General features: G+C 33.9%; 1 protein-coding gene across 8 annotated transcripts in view; it reads left to right on the forward strand.

The window, feature by feature from the left end:
* Positions 1-11,933, forward strand: part of LOC144975460 (cyclin-dependent kinase 18-like) — a 245,146-nt gene extending 233,213 nt beyond the window's left edge. For 6 of the 8 annotated variants that reach the window (XM_078919561.1, XM_078919560.1, XM_078919558.1 and 3 more), the window contains 7 exons: positions 748-871; positions 2,194-2,314; positions 2,678-2,881; positions 4,380-4,422; positions 6,930-7,020; positions 7,893-7,970; positions 9,322-11,020. In XM_078919561.1, coding sequence (XP_078775687.1) covers positions 748-871; positions 2,194-2,314; positions 2,678-2,881; positions 4,380-4,422; positions 6,930-7,020; positions 7,893-7,970; positions 9,322-9,353 — 693 coding nt within the window. In that variant the 3' untranslated portion in view covers positions 9,354-11,020. Of the gene's footprint in view, positions 1-747; positions 872-2,193; positions 2,315-2,677; positions 2,882-4,379; positions 4,423-6,929; positions 7,021-7,892; positions 7,971-9,321 lie in introns of all 8 variants that reach the window. The other 2 variants (XR_013645924.1, XM_078919562.1) reach the window with 2 other exon arrangements.
* The last annotated feature ends 694 nt before the right edge of the window (positions 11,934-12,627 follow it).

Here is a 12,627-nt window from a genome sequence, read left to right on the forward strand (position 1 = left end):
TCAAAAACCCCTATCTCTCCACTAAGTCAAAAACCCCTATCTCTCCACTAAGTCAAAAACCCCTATCTCTCCACTAAGTCAAAAACCCCTATCTCTCCACTAAGTCAAAAACCCCTATCTCTCCACTAAGTCAAAAACCCCTATCTCTCCACTAAGTCAAAAACCCCTATCTCTCCACTAAGTCAAAAAAACCCATCTTTCCACTAAGTTAATCAAAGTCTTTCATATCAACAGTTCAACCATTCCTATTCATTGATTGCAGAATATTTTCGCACATTCAAATTTCATTCAAGCGGTTGGAGAAAAAATACAAATTATGGTGAATAAAGTACTAATACCATACATCATAATTGGTCACGAAATATCTAATATATCTTGCATGGAGGGGTGGAATAAACGTATTGTTTCATTATCATTTATTAATTAAACTCGTTATATTTTTTTCATGGTGCAATAAAACATACTCTCAAGCTCGTAGTGTTATTGGACATGATAAAAATAACTCGTTTAATAAATAGAAAGAAATGAAAGAATCGTATATAATATTGTACCCCTCTGGTGTTTTGGGAAAACCTGATTTTGCTACATACAGTGTAATAGAAAAAATACCACAAACTGATGTGTAGTAACGGTATCCTGACTAAAATGAAATATTAAATATCTTAATATCAAATCAAACTTGTTTCAAATTTCTAACACAGGAGTTAAAAGAATTTTGTATATTACTTTTTCTTCTTTCCTCCTTAGTTATTTTTGTTCCAACTCCTGAGGGGTCTTTCCTACTGCCATAAGAGGCGAGTGTTACATCGGGACTTGAAACCCCAAAATCTGCTCATCAACGAAAGAGGAGAACTCAAACTAGCTGACTTTGGTAAGGCTCATTTAAGAAAAAAAACAAAAAACAACCAAAATAACAAAAATCACACTCAAAACAAAAACAAAACAAATGCGATGTTTATAGAAAATGTTTTCAAGTATTTGATGATTTGAGTGACATTTCCACTGCCTTTTCGTATCTTACCAAACTGCTTTAGAAATATTTGATAACCCGACCTTTGCATTCCTCCAATAACCCCCCCACCTGTTCGCACAAAGGTGGGAACAAGGGTTTTTTGGTCATTTTTGTCCATCTTTATGGAACACCACTCCACAGAGCATTGGAGAGTCCAAATCATTGTCTGTGTTTTAAGAAACCCTTGAAAACATTTCTTTTTTGATGTCATGTAATTTTTCTTGAAAATTATATTGTGTTGATGTAAAGCGCTGTGCACTATTTAACAATACATTACTATATGTGTAAAGCAAGAAACAAAAATGAATATTACTGAAGCAAGGAAGAACAAAATGACAATCGTCGAACGTTTCGGCCAACAACAAAAACAAATAAGTATAACATAAATACATTACATATAGACGGCTGAGAAAATATAAGCACATCCTTTTGTAATCAGGTATTGGAATGTGGGCTACAGTTTCCATTGGTGATAAAGCTTTTCAATATTTATCAAACAAAATAACATTTTTCTTCTTAATACAAGAGGGGTTCACTGTTGATGGCGGTTTGGCTATGTGGTCTAGTGGTTCCACCACACCTGCAAGGGTCCAGGGTTTGAGTCCTGCTCATAAGCAGTGCATTGTTGAATCCTTATAAAAGGCTCTTTGCTCTCATTCTCACACTGTATTCGGGGTGTTCAATGAGTACCTGGCCTGTTAACAGATTTGTCTCTGTCAGAAAGGAAAGAAAATATAATATCGGCCAACAGTCATCATATTTTATATTACATGGTAAGCGTTGATGTGGGCTTAAAACCCCTTGTAAAGTGCTTTGAGCATGTTCAGTTGATATAACCGTAGCCATCGTAAAGTTATAGCCTGACACTGACCAAAAAAGGACATCAAAATGCCAGTCTTTTGCCACAGAAGAAAACAAATCGTGAGTTGTATTCAGTAGTTCAACCAATGAAATCACTTGTCTCCTTGAGCTCTACTAACGACAACTCACTAGACGCTATACAAACCTAAAAAATTATTTCAAACTGCCAGTCCTTGAGGGTTCTTGTGTCAGGCTATATGTTAACGATGGCTACTATATTACACTATATAAATGTTCTAGTTTTTTTTGTTGGTTTTTTTTGTTTTTGTTTCTTTTACTGTTATTGAATTGTAATCATGCTATTCTGATATTTGTTCCAGGTCTGGCAAGGGCCAAATCCATCCCTACCAAAACGTATTCTAACGAAGTGGTCACTCTATGGTACAGACCGCCGGAGGTCTTGCTGGGATCCACCGACTATTCCACCCCTATAGATATGTGGTAAGTCATCAAATACCTCATTATAGATTCTATAGTTTTGAAAATTTTAATCTCAAACTAAGTACACCAATAGTTTGCTCTTGGAATCTACATCTGTTCCCTATTTGAACCAATTCCCCTTTGTCTTACTTTTTCATCACGTCCTTTTAATTGTACATCTAGAATGTTTTTACTATTCAATTGTCTTCCTTTTTACTGGCGCTTATATGACTTAAATGTGTTGCAAGCGCCGTAAAACCTTTAAAAACAAAAACAATAAAGCTCAATTAAATTTTTTTTGTTTGGTTGTTCATAATTGATTTATTCTTGAAGTATTTCCCAATGTGCCTTTGTTTACTGGTATTAATCACTTTGTCCTTCCAGGGGAGTTGGCTGTATATTTTACGAGATGGCGTGCGGCCGTCCATTGTTCCCTGGCTCCACGGTAGAGGAGGAACTCCACTTGATATTCAAGACGCTAGGTATTCCTACGGAAGATAGCATGCCAGGCCTGTCTCAGAACGAAGATTTCCTGGCCTATGACTTCCCCCGATATCAGGCTGATAGTCTCATTACGATAGCTCCGAGGTAAGGACTTAGCATTTGTGAAAGGTGACAAGTCTCTAGTAGTAGTAGTGTAAATGTTGCTGCTCGAAGCTCGAAGAAATAAATAATAACGTGAAGTTGAATGTAAGCTTCAATTTAATTACAAAAACAGATCAAATGAATGTTTCGGGTTTCCCCTTTATCAACAAAACAGGATGAATGAAACACCACAGATGAATGAGATGATGTGGTAGTGGCGTAGTTAAGATGAATAATCATCTTAACTACGCCACTACCACATCATCTCATTCATCTGTGGTGTTTCATTCATCCTGTTTTGTTGATAAAGGGGAAACCCGAACATTCATTTGATCTGTTTTTGTAATTAAATTGAAGCTTACATTCAACTAGTAGTAGTAGAGACCTGCCTCCGAAAATTTAGTAAAATTACAGAATGTTCAAGCTCAGTTCAAGTTTAAGACCATAACAAAAGATGCAAAAGACACACTGTGCCCATCGCCACAAATCTTATGCACACAAATGCTATCTATCACACCACACTAATCCTGTCACTCCAATCATCCAATCCTCCCAGTGTTTTTGTATGTGTGGAAAATGCGTTGAAATGATGTTGGGTCTGTGATATCTATTATACCATGCAGTAGTTTGTTCCATTCAATTTTGGCTCCATTTTCAGAACTTCAGGAGCATCTCCAAGTTATTAACCCACTCAACCCTAACACCGACTATATCCGTAGTATACCCGGGGTTACTGTTACCCCATGCCCATTTATTACATTTTTCTGAGACAAATTTTGGCATAGTATCAAAGCTAATGTTTTTAGTTTTTACATGTTGATGGAAGTTGAATAAAACTATACATTTACATGCTCATTTTTAATACATTTTGCCAATTTTGAAAAGTAGCAAAAATCTCTAGGATTGAGTGAGTTAAGACTTACTGAAAATGAAAGTTGATGCCAGACGACATCATTTTAAGGGTTTCGAAGTGTTATTTGATCTTTTGTGAGGATAATTTGTTGATTATTAAAGCTAACTTTAGCGACCGCAATTTATATCTTCTAAATATTGCAATTTTTTTAGATTTTCAAGTAGGTAGGTTTGCTTGCTTAACTCCTTTTAGAGTTAGACTGTTGATCTTCTTCAAGTCATAGTTTGTTTTTTCTCCATTATTTATCCGGTTTTAACCTGAGGCCTAACTGCTATCAGGAGGGTAAAAACTGTCTTAAGTATTAAACATTATTATTATTATTATTATTATTATTATTATTATTATTATTATTATTATTATTATTATTATTATTATTATTATTATTATTATTATTATTATTATTATTAATTTTATTATTATTATTATTATTATTATTATTATTATTATTATTATTATTATTATTATTATTATTATTATTATTATTATTATTATTATTATTATTAATATTTTTATTATTATTATTATCATTTTTATCATATCATCAAATCAATCTTCATGTCTGTTTTTAAACATTTTGTTTGTTTTCAGGTTGGACACTGATGGTTTGGATCTTCTGGAAAGATACTTGAAGGTCAGTATCTGGTTGTTTACTCATATGTCTGTCTACTCTACAAAAGTTTAAGACTAGGCATAAATTAAAAAAAAAATTAAAGTAGTCCTTCAGAGCCATTGGGCCCATGGAGCCAGAGTTTATCCCGGTTTCTTTAGGGTGAAATGGAAATAGCAATTGCTTGCTATCCTTTGGATAGGACGGCGCTAGTCTGTCGCAAAGTACTTTCCACCAGATTTAACAGATCCAGCTGCCCAGTCACTGCTGGGTGGATTGGGGGTTCAGAAAAAAAAAATGTTGACTACACCCAGGATCGATTTCGGTTCCTTTGTTTGTGTAGCGAGTGCTCTACCAACTGAGCTATCAGGGCCCCCAAGAATAGGTATAACTTACACTGGATTAGACTAGTTGGGTAGAGCTCTAAAGCAAAGGGACGAGATAATTCCCGGGGTTCAGTCAAGTTATTGGCATATCTGTCGTTTGTCATCCCAACCCTTGACTATTCAATGTATTGCCTTTGAGTATTATCAAAATGACAAATTAAGAGAGCAGTCTCTGGTGTAAAATAATATTTATGTTTATATTTTCCAAGACTACAACACTGCCACTCGTACCCTTAAATGTTTATGTTTATATTTTCTAATAGTACAACTCTGCCATTTGTACCCTTAAATGTTTATGTTTATATTTTCCAATAGTACAACTCTGCCATTTGTACCCTTAAATGTTTATTTTATGTAGCGTTATAACAAGTGTAACTAAATGACATGTGGCCATATTTATGGACAATAAAGATCTATTATTATTATTATTATTATTATTATTATTATTATTATTATTATTATTATTATTATTATTATTACTATTATTATTATTATTATTATTATTATTATTATTATTATTATTATTATTATTATTAATAATAATAATAATAATAATAATAATAATAATAATAATAATAATAATAATAATACTTTATTGCATCCCAAAAAGGAAATTTTTTGTACAGACGTGTTATAATTTACACATAAGATAAAAATACAATGGAAATAGGATGTATATATATAAAAAAGGAGCAGCTCTATAACCAGAGCTGCGCTTTATAATATGAATAATTTCAACACTGTAAAATAGTTAAAACTGTCACTATAAATTGAAAATTGAAAAGATTGCAAAACAAATAAATTAATAAATTAATATTTATATTTTTAAAAAGTAAAAATGAGAAATAATTATATAAAATGATTATTGCTTGTTGTTATAAAGCCTAATACTGGACGGCAGAAAAGATTTTCGGTGTCTCTCTGTTTTCGTTGAAATAGAGAAAGGGCGACCACTTCTTTCTGACATAATAATTGATGGTCTTAGTGGATGATACTGGTCATTTAATATTTTAGTTATTTTATTTATACAAAATTTCTCGTATAAAAGATCTACATCGTCAACATCATTTATATAGCGTTTAATGGATTTTTTAATATTTGAATTTATTTTGTTCCTTTCCACTGCTAAGCAATTGCCTCCCCAAGCTGTTATACAAAATGACAAAACACTTTCGATTACTGCTCTATAAAATAATGTGCAGAGGGTTTTATCTATTCTAAACTGAGAGAGTTTCAATAAAAAATATGTACGTCTGCACATCTTATGCCTAATTATTTTCAAGTGTTCATCCCACTTGAGCCTGTCATCAATCGTTACACCAAGGTATTTGTAGTGAGGAACTCGCTGGACGAATTGGTCCTTTAATTTTAACGGTTCTATCGGTTCCTTCACTCTCCTAAAGTCAATCACTAGCTCCTTTGTCTTGCTTATGTTAAGCTCTAGGTGGTGGGCATCACACCAAGACACAAATCTATCAATTTCTTGCCTATAAGCCACTTCGTTGCCATTTGTTATGAGGCCTTGAAGAGCGGTGTCATCTGCAAACTTTATTAAAGGTACACTCAGGTTTTGACTTCTACAGTCATTCGTGTATATTGTGAATAATACAGGGGACAATACACAACCTTGAGGAGCACCAGTATTTGTAGTTATACAGGAAGATTTGTTTTGCCCTAATTGAACATATTGTGCTCTCTCCGTAAGAAATTCGAGCACCCAAGCAATTATATACTTGTTTAAATTCAGACTAGTCAATTTTTGAACAACCAACTGAGGTTGCATTGTATTGAACGCTGAAGAAAAATCTGCAAAAAGCAATCTGCAATAGCTCCTAGCGTGATCTAGATGCCTGTAGATGTTGTTTGTAAACAGCAAAATGGCATCCTCTACGCCACGTCCTGGTTTGTAAGCAAATTGATGACTATCACTCAATGGCATAAACTGATTCCTAATTTTAACAAGAATTTAACAAGAATTACTATTATTATTATTATTATTATTATTATTATTATTATTATTATTATTATTATGATTATTATTATTATTATTATTATTATTATTATTATTATTATTATTATTATTATTATTATTATTATTATTATTATTATTATTATTATTATTTATGTTTCTAATTTTTCCCACAGTACAACTCTGCCATTCGTATTTCTGCCCTGGATGCTCTAAAACATGCATTTTTTGATGCCTTGGGATCCACTATACACAAGTTGCCTGACAGTAAGTACAGTTTTTTCTCAAATTATAAAAGCGAAAAATTCTGGTTAAAAAAAAATAATTGAGCTTTATATAGCGCAATATCCACTAAATGTGCTCAAAGCGCTTTACAAGGGGTCCCTGGTCAACAGCAACATTTAACATGTAGGACGGAACATGCCGCATGTTAGGTGATATTACAATTTTTCGGACAAAGACAACGCTGCTAACGGCCGGGTACTCATTTTACACCTGAGTACGGTGAGAGAATGTGAGTAAAAAGCCTTTTACAAGGACTCAACTATGCGCAGAGCACGAGGCTCAAACCCAGGACTTACCGATCTGAAATCGAGTGTCATACCACTAGACCACATAGCCGCACAAATTCTGGTTGGAATCTTTTGATCTCCCATGGTGGGCAGGAGGTCACTTGCTGTGTCTTCTATCCTTTTACAACTGGTTTCTGAGATGCTTTCTGTCTTTGTCTTGGAATGAGATTCCACTTTTTCTTATATTTTCTTGGGTTCTTTAATTTTAGTTCTATTTTTTTTTTTAAATTATCCCATTGTCTTCCTTTTGTCGGTACTGATATCACTTATTTGTGTTGCAAGAGCTGTAAATCTCTCAAAAACAAACAAAACAAACTGAAAAATTGGGGATCAGGCACTGGTGTAAGACTAAAATGTGACCAATCTCCTCAGATTGGTATTTCATCAGGGTGATTCAGATGTTAAAAGATGAATTTATAGTCAAAATATGACATTTGAGTTAAGTTTTTAAAGTTTTAATGAGCAAAAAAGACTTTTAAAATGACAAATACATGTTTTTACTTTATTAGATTGGCTAAATGGATCAGTTTGAAATTATTTATCACCTATGTTCTATTTTGTTCCCAGCTGTCTCTATATTCACGATTCCTGGCATATCATTACACAGAGACCCCGGTATGAGGTCTTCATCATTAGCCTCTACAGGTAAAATATATAGATAGTATGAATTTGACGTCACTCAGGTCTTTGTTATTGCTTTTTGCCATCCGCGTTTATGAGTTATTCTCACTAAACTGTATTAACGAGACTAAATGTTCAAGGTTACACATAGTTTTGTGTGTTGGTCCGTTATACTTCCGGATGGCAATGCTGTGAGTTCATAGCCAGGTACATACTATCTATACACCCCCCCTGCCTTTTAGACTTACTTACTTACTTATCCGAACCAGCAACCACCTGAGTTCTAGCCCTTCAGTCTTGTGTCAGACGTAGAAGTTAGACGTGTTTTAGACAGATTTAACCGATATGTAAATTTACAGATTTTTGTGTTTTTTTGAGATTCAGATCCAGATTTTTTTTTGTCAACAGATTTCGATTTTTTATCCAAAATATTTTAATAGAATTAATGAAAACAGTATTATACAATACTCGCTAGATTATAGCACGTTATAGAGTGAAGCCAAAGAGTGTGCTAGAATCAGAGCGGGTCAACATCTGACCCTCAAGGGAGATAACGACTTATTATGTTGATGAAATTTGGTCACCTAGATCTTGCATGCTATATTGCTGAATGTGCTGGAATTGGGCTTGCTAGAATCCAGTGAGGCTGTTTCCATCAAGGAATGGGCAGTGGATACAAAGTTTAAACTCATTTTATCAATTTTAAACCATTTTATAATGACAATTTTATGGAAATAAAGGTGGAAATGATGCATTTTAGGTTAATACAGATTTCTTTATTTAAATTCGTATTTTTCAACCCAAAATGATACAGTTATTTGTTTGTTGCCTGTAGCAGGCTTTATACAGTTCATTTGGAAAGTCTTTTGAGTTGGAGATAGAATGTAGATGTGATTATATATATATGCATGAATTGTAAATGATAAAAGTGAATTACAATTACATTGGTGAGAGATGGAATGGAGATGTGATTATATTCCTTTGCCTGAATTGTAAATCATACAGGTGATTTACAATCTCATTAGTGGGAGATGGAATGGAGATGTGATTATATTCCTTTTGCCTGAATTGTAAATCATACAGGTGATTTACAATCTCATTTGTGGGAGATGGAATGGAGATGTGATTATATTCCTTTTGCCTGAATTGTAAATCATACAGGTGATTTACAATCTGATTAGTGGGAGATGGAATGGAGATGTGATTATATTCCTTTGCCTGAATTAAAATTGCAAGTCCAATCTTATGTCTGCCCGCATCATTTTAATGCATGATAGTATCAAACATGAAATACCCACAATTTATTGAATCATTGTTTACAAATAAATAATATGTAACAATTGTGATTGCAATTTGTACTTGAATTGTTCCACAGGAAAGCTCAGACGTCAGAGTATGTTGTTTTGATGTGTCCATAATGGTGTGATTGTTCTGGTGGACTTTTCCCATGCTGGCTGGCCCTGATGACGTCCTGGGGATGACTGGAAATGAAATAGCACTGGAAAAAAAATGGAAGAGCGTTTATTCAAGATGTGTATGTGGTTGTGTGTGTTTGTGTGTGTATGTGTGTGTGTGTGTGTGTTAGAGAGAGAGAGAGAGTCATTGAGTAAATGTGTATGTATATGAATGTGTTTTGATGACTGGGATGTGCGTATGTACTCTATAAATGAAATGACATCCATAGTTCACCTCATAACTCGATCACAGCTTCTTGTATGCGTCGTTGTGTACAAGCGGTGTGGAAATCAAAGTGGTGTTTTTGTTGTTTTATCTGTACCAAACATTGCTTGCAGATTTTACACTGTTATTTGATTCATTAATATGGTGTTAATGGGTCTACGAGTAATATTTGTCCAGAATAAGTGTGGAATTTACACTGTTTGGTCCATTATTTTAGGCATTGTTGGGTCTACGAGTAATATTTGTCCAGAATAAGTGTGGAATTTACACTGTTTGGTCCATTATTTTAGGCATTGTTGGGTCTACGAGTAATATTTGTCCAGAAAAAGTGTGGAATTTACACTGTTTGGTCCATTATTTTGGGCATTGTTGGGTCTACGAGTAATATTTGTCCAGAAAAAGTGTGGAATTTACACTGTTTGGTCCATTATTTTGGGCATTGCTGGGTATACGAGTAATATTTGTCCAGAATAAGTGTGGAATTTACACTGTTTGATTCATTATTTTAGGCATTGGTGGGTCTGCGAATAATAATAATGATATTTGTTCAGATCTTTATCTTTTTTCCCAAATAAAACAGGAAAGCTTACCCCAAAGTCTCACATTTTGGACTTAATATTCAATTGTCTGTATCGAAACCTCTCTGACATCATACTGGATTGAGGTGTTGGGTTACAAATGACAATGACTGGGAGAGCAGACTGTTCAAAGCGAATGGTGTCAATGTATATATATATATATGTATCATATTATAATGTCTCATGTTGTTGTGTAGTGATAACAGTTATAATATATATGCTTTCCCTGCCATACCCACAAGTCTATACCTTTGGTTTGCCTTACTCTCCGATACCGGTCATCGTTGTTGTTGTTGTTGTCATCTGTGTTGATGTTGATGCTGTTGTTGTTGTTGTTGTTGGTGGTGGTGGTGGTGTTTATAGCTTTAGTTCTATTGGACTCTGCAACAACCAAAAAAAAAAAAAAACGAATTGGAAATATTTTGGCCAGAAAACTCGTCCTTCAAATTCTATATTGATTGATAAACTGACCCTCATTTTACCAGAATTCTTAAACCTGGGACTGGACTCATGCATACGCATGTTCTTGAGATTTTTATCTATGTTTTTTCCTCAGACTAATTCCTGTTGTCTTTTTTGAGAATCCTGTTGCAGGCAGTGGTAACCTTTAAATCTGTTTTAGTCTGTTCTTTATTCCTTGTGGGGCGAAGTGGCTGAGCGTTTAACCCCCAATTTGCTCTTTTGGACAACATGGGTGATTCCTGTTGACATCAGACATCCTGTTTGATGGATTATCTATATTCCTTCCTGGAATGCCTTGGCGACGGTATCTTATGATGTCGTGGTGGAAGGGCGTAATTTAAGTGAAAAAAAAAATTTCAATATGTAACAAAACACTTGTGTATGTAAACTTACAAGACTGAGACCAAAGTAATCATCAAAGAGTTCGACATTTGGAGAGTTCAATGAAATAGTGGTACTCCTGTCTGACTTGTCGAGGTCTTCAATGTATCATTTTACCCAATGTCCCCCGTTTCATCTCAAATAGGTTCCAAGAAATAATTGTTCATTTTGACGTTCCTCTCCTCCCTTTTCCAACAAAGTTACATGGCTGTCAAAAATTCTTATTAATCCTTGAGTTTTATGTGAAATATTTTTTATTTTTTTATATTTTTATGGCTGGTGTTTATGAGTCATTAAAAAACGTCTTTCATTGCACGCTGCATTCTTATCAAAATTCCCTACAACTCTACCTTGTACCGCCATTTTGTTCTAATTCAAGCAATATTTCAAAATTTAGAGAGAATAGTACTATTACTATTACTGTTAGAGTGCCAAGGGGAATAATTCATCTGTGTGTGTTTACTTTGTTGAATCTTATATGTTTCTATTATGTAAGGTTTCTCTCCCTTTATATGATTATTATTTGTCTTGATATTTCTATGTTGGATAAAATGATGCTTTTAGGAGAAGAAATGATTCTGTTTGATTTTTAATCATACCAATGCTCTCTATAAATGAATGCCGTGTAGCGGTGTGTGTTATCTTTATGTTCTGCCTATCAAAGCCATGACACAAAGAATAATCTCATTTTTATCTTAGGCAGGGTATGAACCCTTCTACAGTCAGATCGTAATTCGGATCTTTTTTTTTTCAACATATTATAATTTCTAAGAGAAGATATCTTTTAAGGAAGATGCCCCCCTTTTTTAATGGTTTTAATATATATTAAACTAAAACTTTTACATTTGTTGTTGTTGTTGTTGTTGTTGTTGTTGTTGTTGTTGTTGTTGTTGTCAGCTTTGCTTGATTACAGGGTGAGTCTTTAAAATATGTGAAAAAATAACAATAAGGATTGAATTATAAGCTTCAGTTTATTAGACAAAAACAGATAATGTGGACATTTTGGGTTTCCCCTTTATCAACCAAACAGGATGAATGAAACACTACAGATGAATGAGATAATGTGGTAGTGGCGTCGTTAAGGTGAATAAACAAAAACATTGATGGGGCAGGAAATAGTATGCTCCTTTGTAAGGAAGCACAAATTAAAATAGAACATTATATATAATGTATAAAAAGTGTGCAATCAATTAAGTTTAAAAAATAAAAAGGGAGGCGGGGAGGAACTGTATAGTGCAGTGTAGAAAGTGAAATAAAATAAAGTAGAGACTATTGTTGGAAAATAAACACAATGGAATTGGAAATAAATACAAAATGTGAGCAATGTAGGTATTAGTATTATCATAAGTGGCATTAGCAGTAACAGAAGCAACAGTAGTAATGATAAACAGGAAACCTGAGATGTCCACAGTATCTGTCTTCGTCTAATTCGATCCTTTTCGATGTTTTTTTCCCTGGAGCTTCAAGCAGCAACATTTTCATTAAAAGATGTGAACACGCCACGGCTTCTACTGTAATACGTTTATTTGAGGTGTGGACAGTTTGGGTTACACGTGTATTTCAATGGCGTTGCGTTGTAT

The sequence above is a fragment of the Berghia stephanieae genome, chromosome 6 (assembly GCF_034508935.2).
Source record: "Berghia stephanieae isolate SIO BIC M18660-M18661 chromosome 6, UCSD_Bste_1.3, whole genome shotgun sequence".
NCBI lineage: Eukaryota > Metazoa > Mollusca > Gastropoda > Nudibranchia > Aeolidiidae > Berghia > Berghia stephanieae.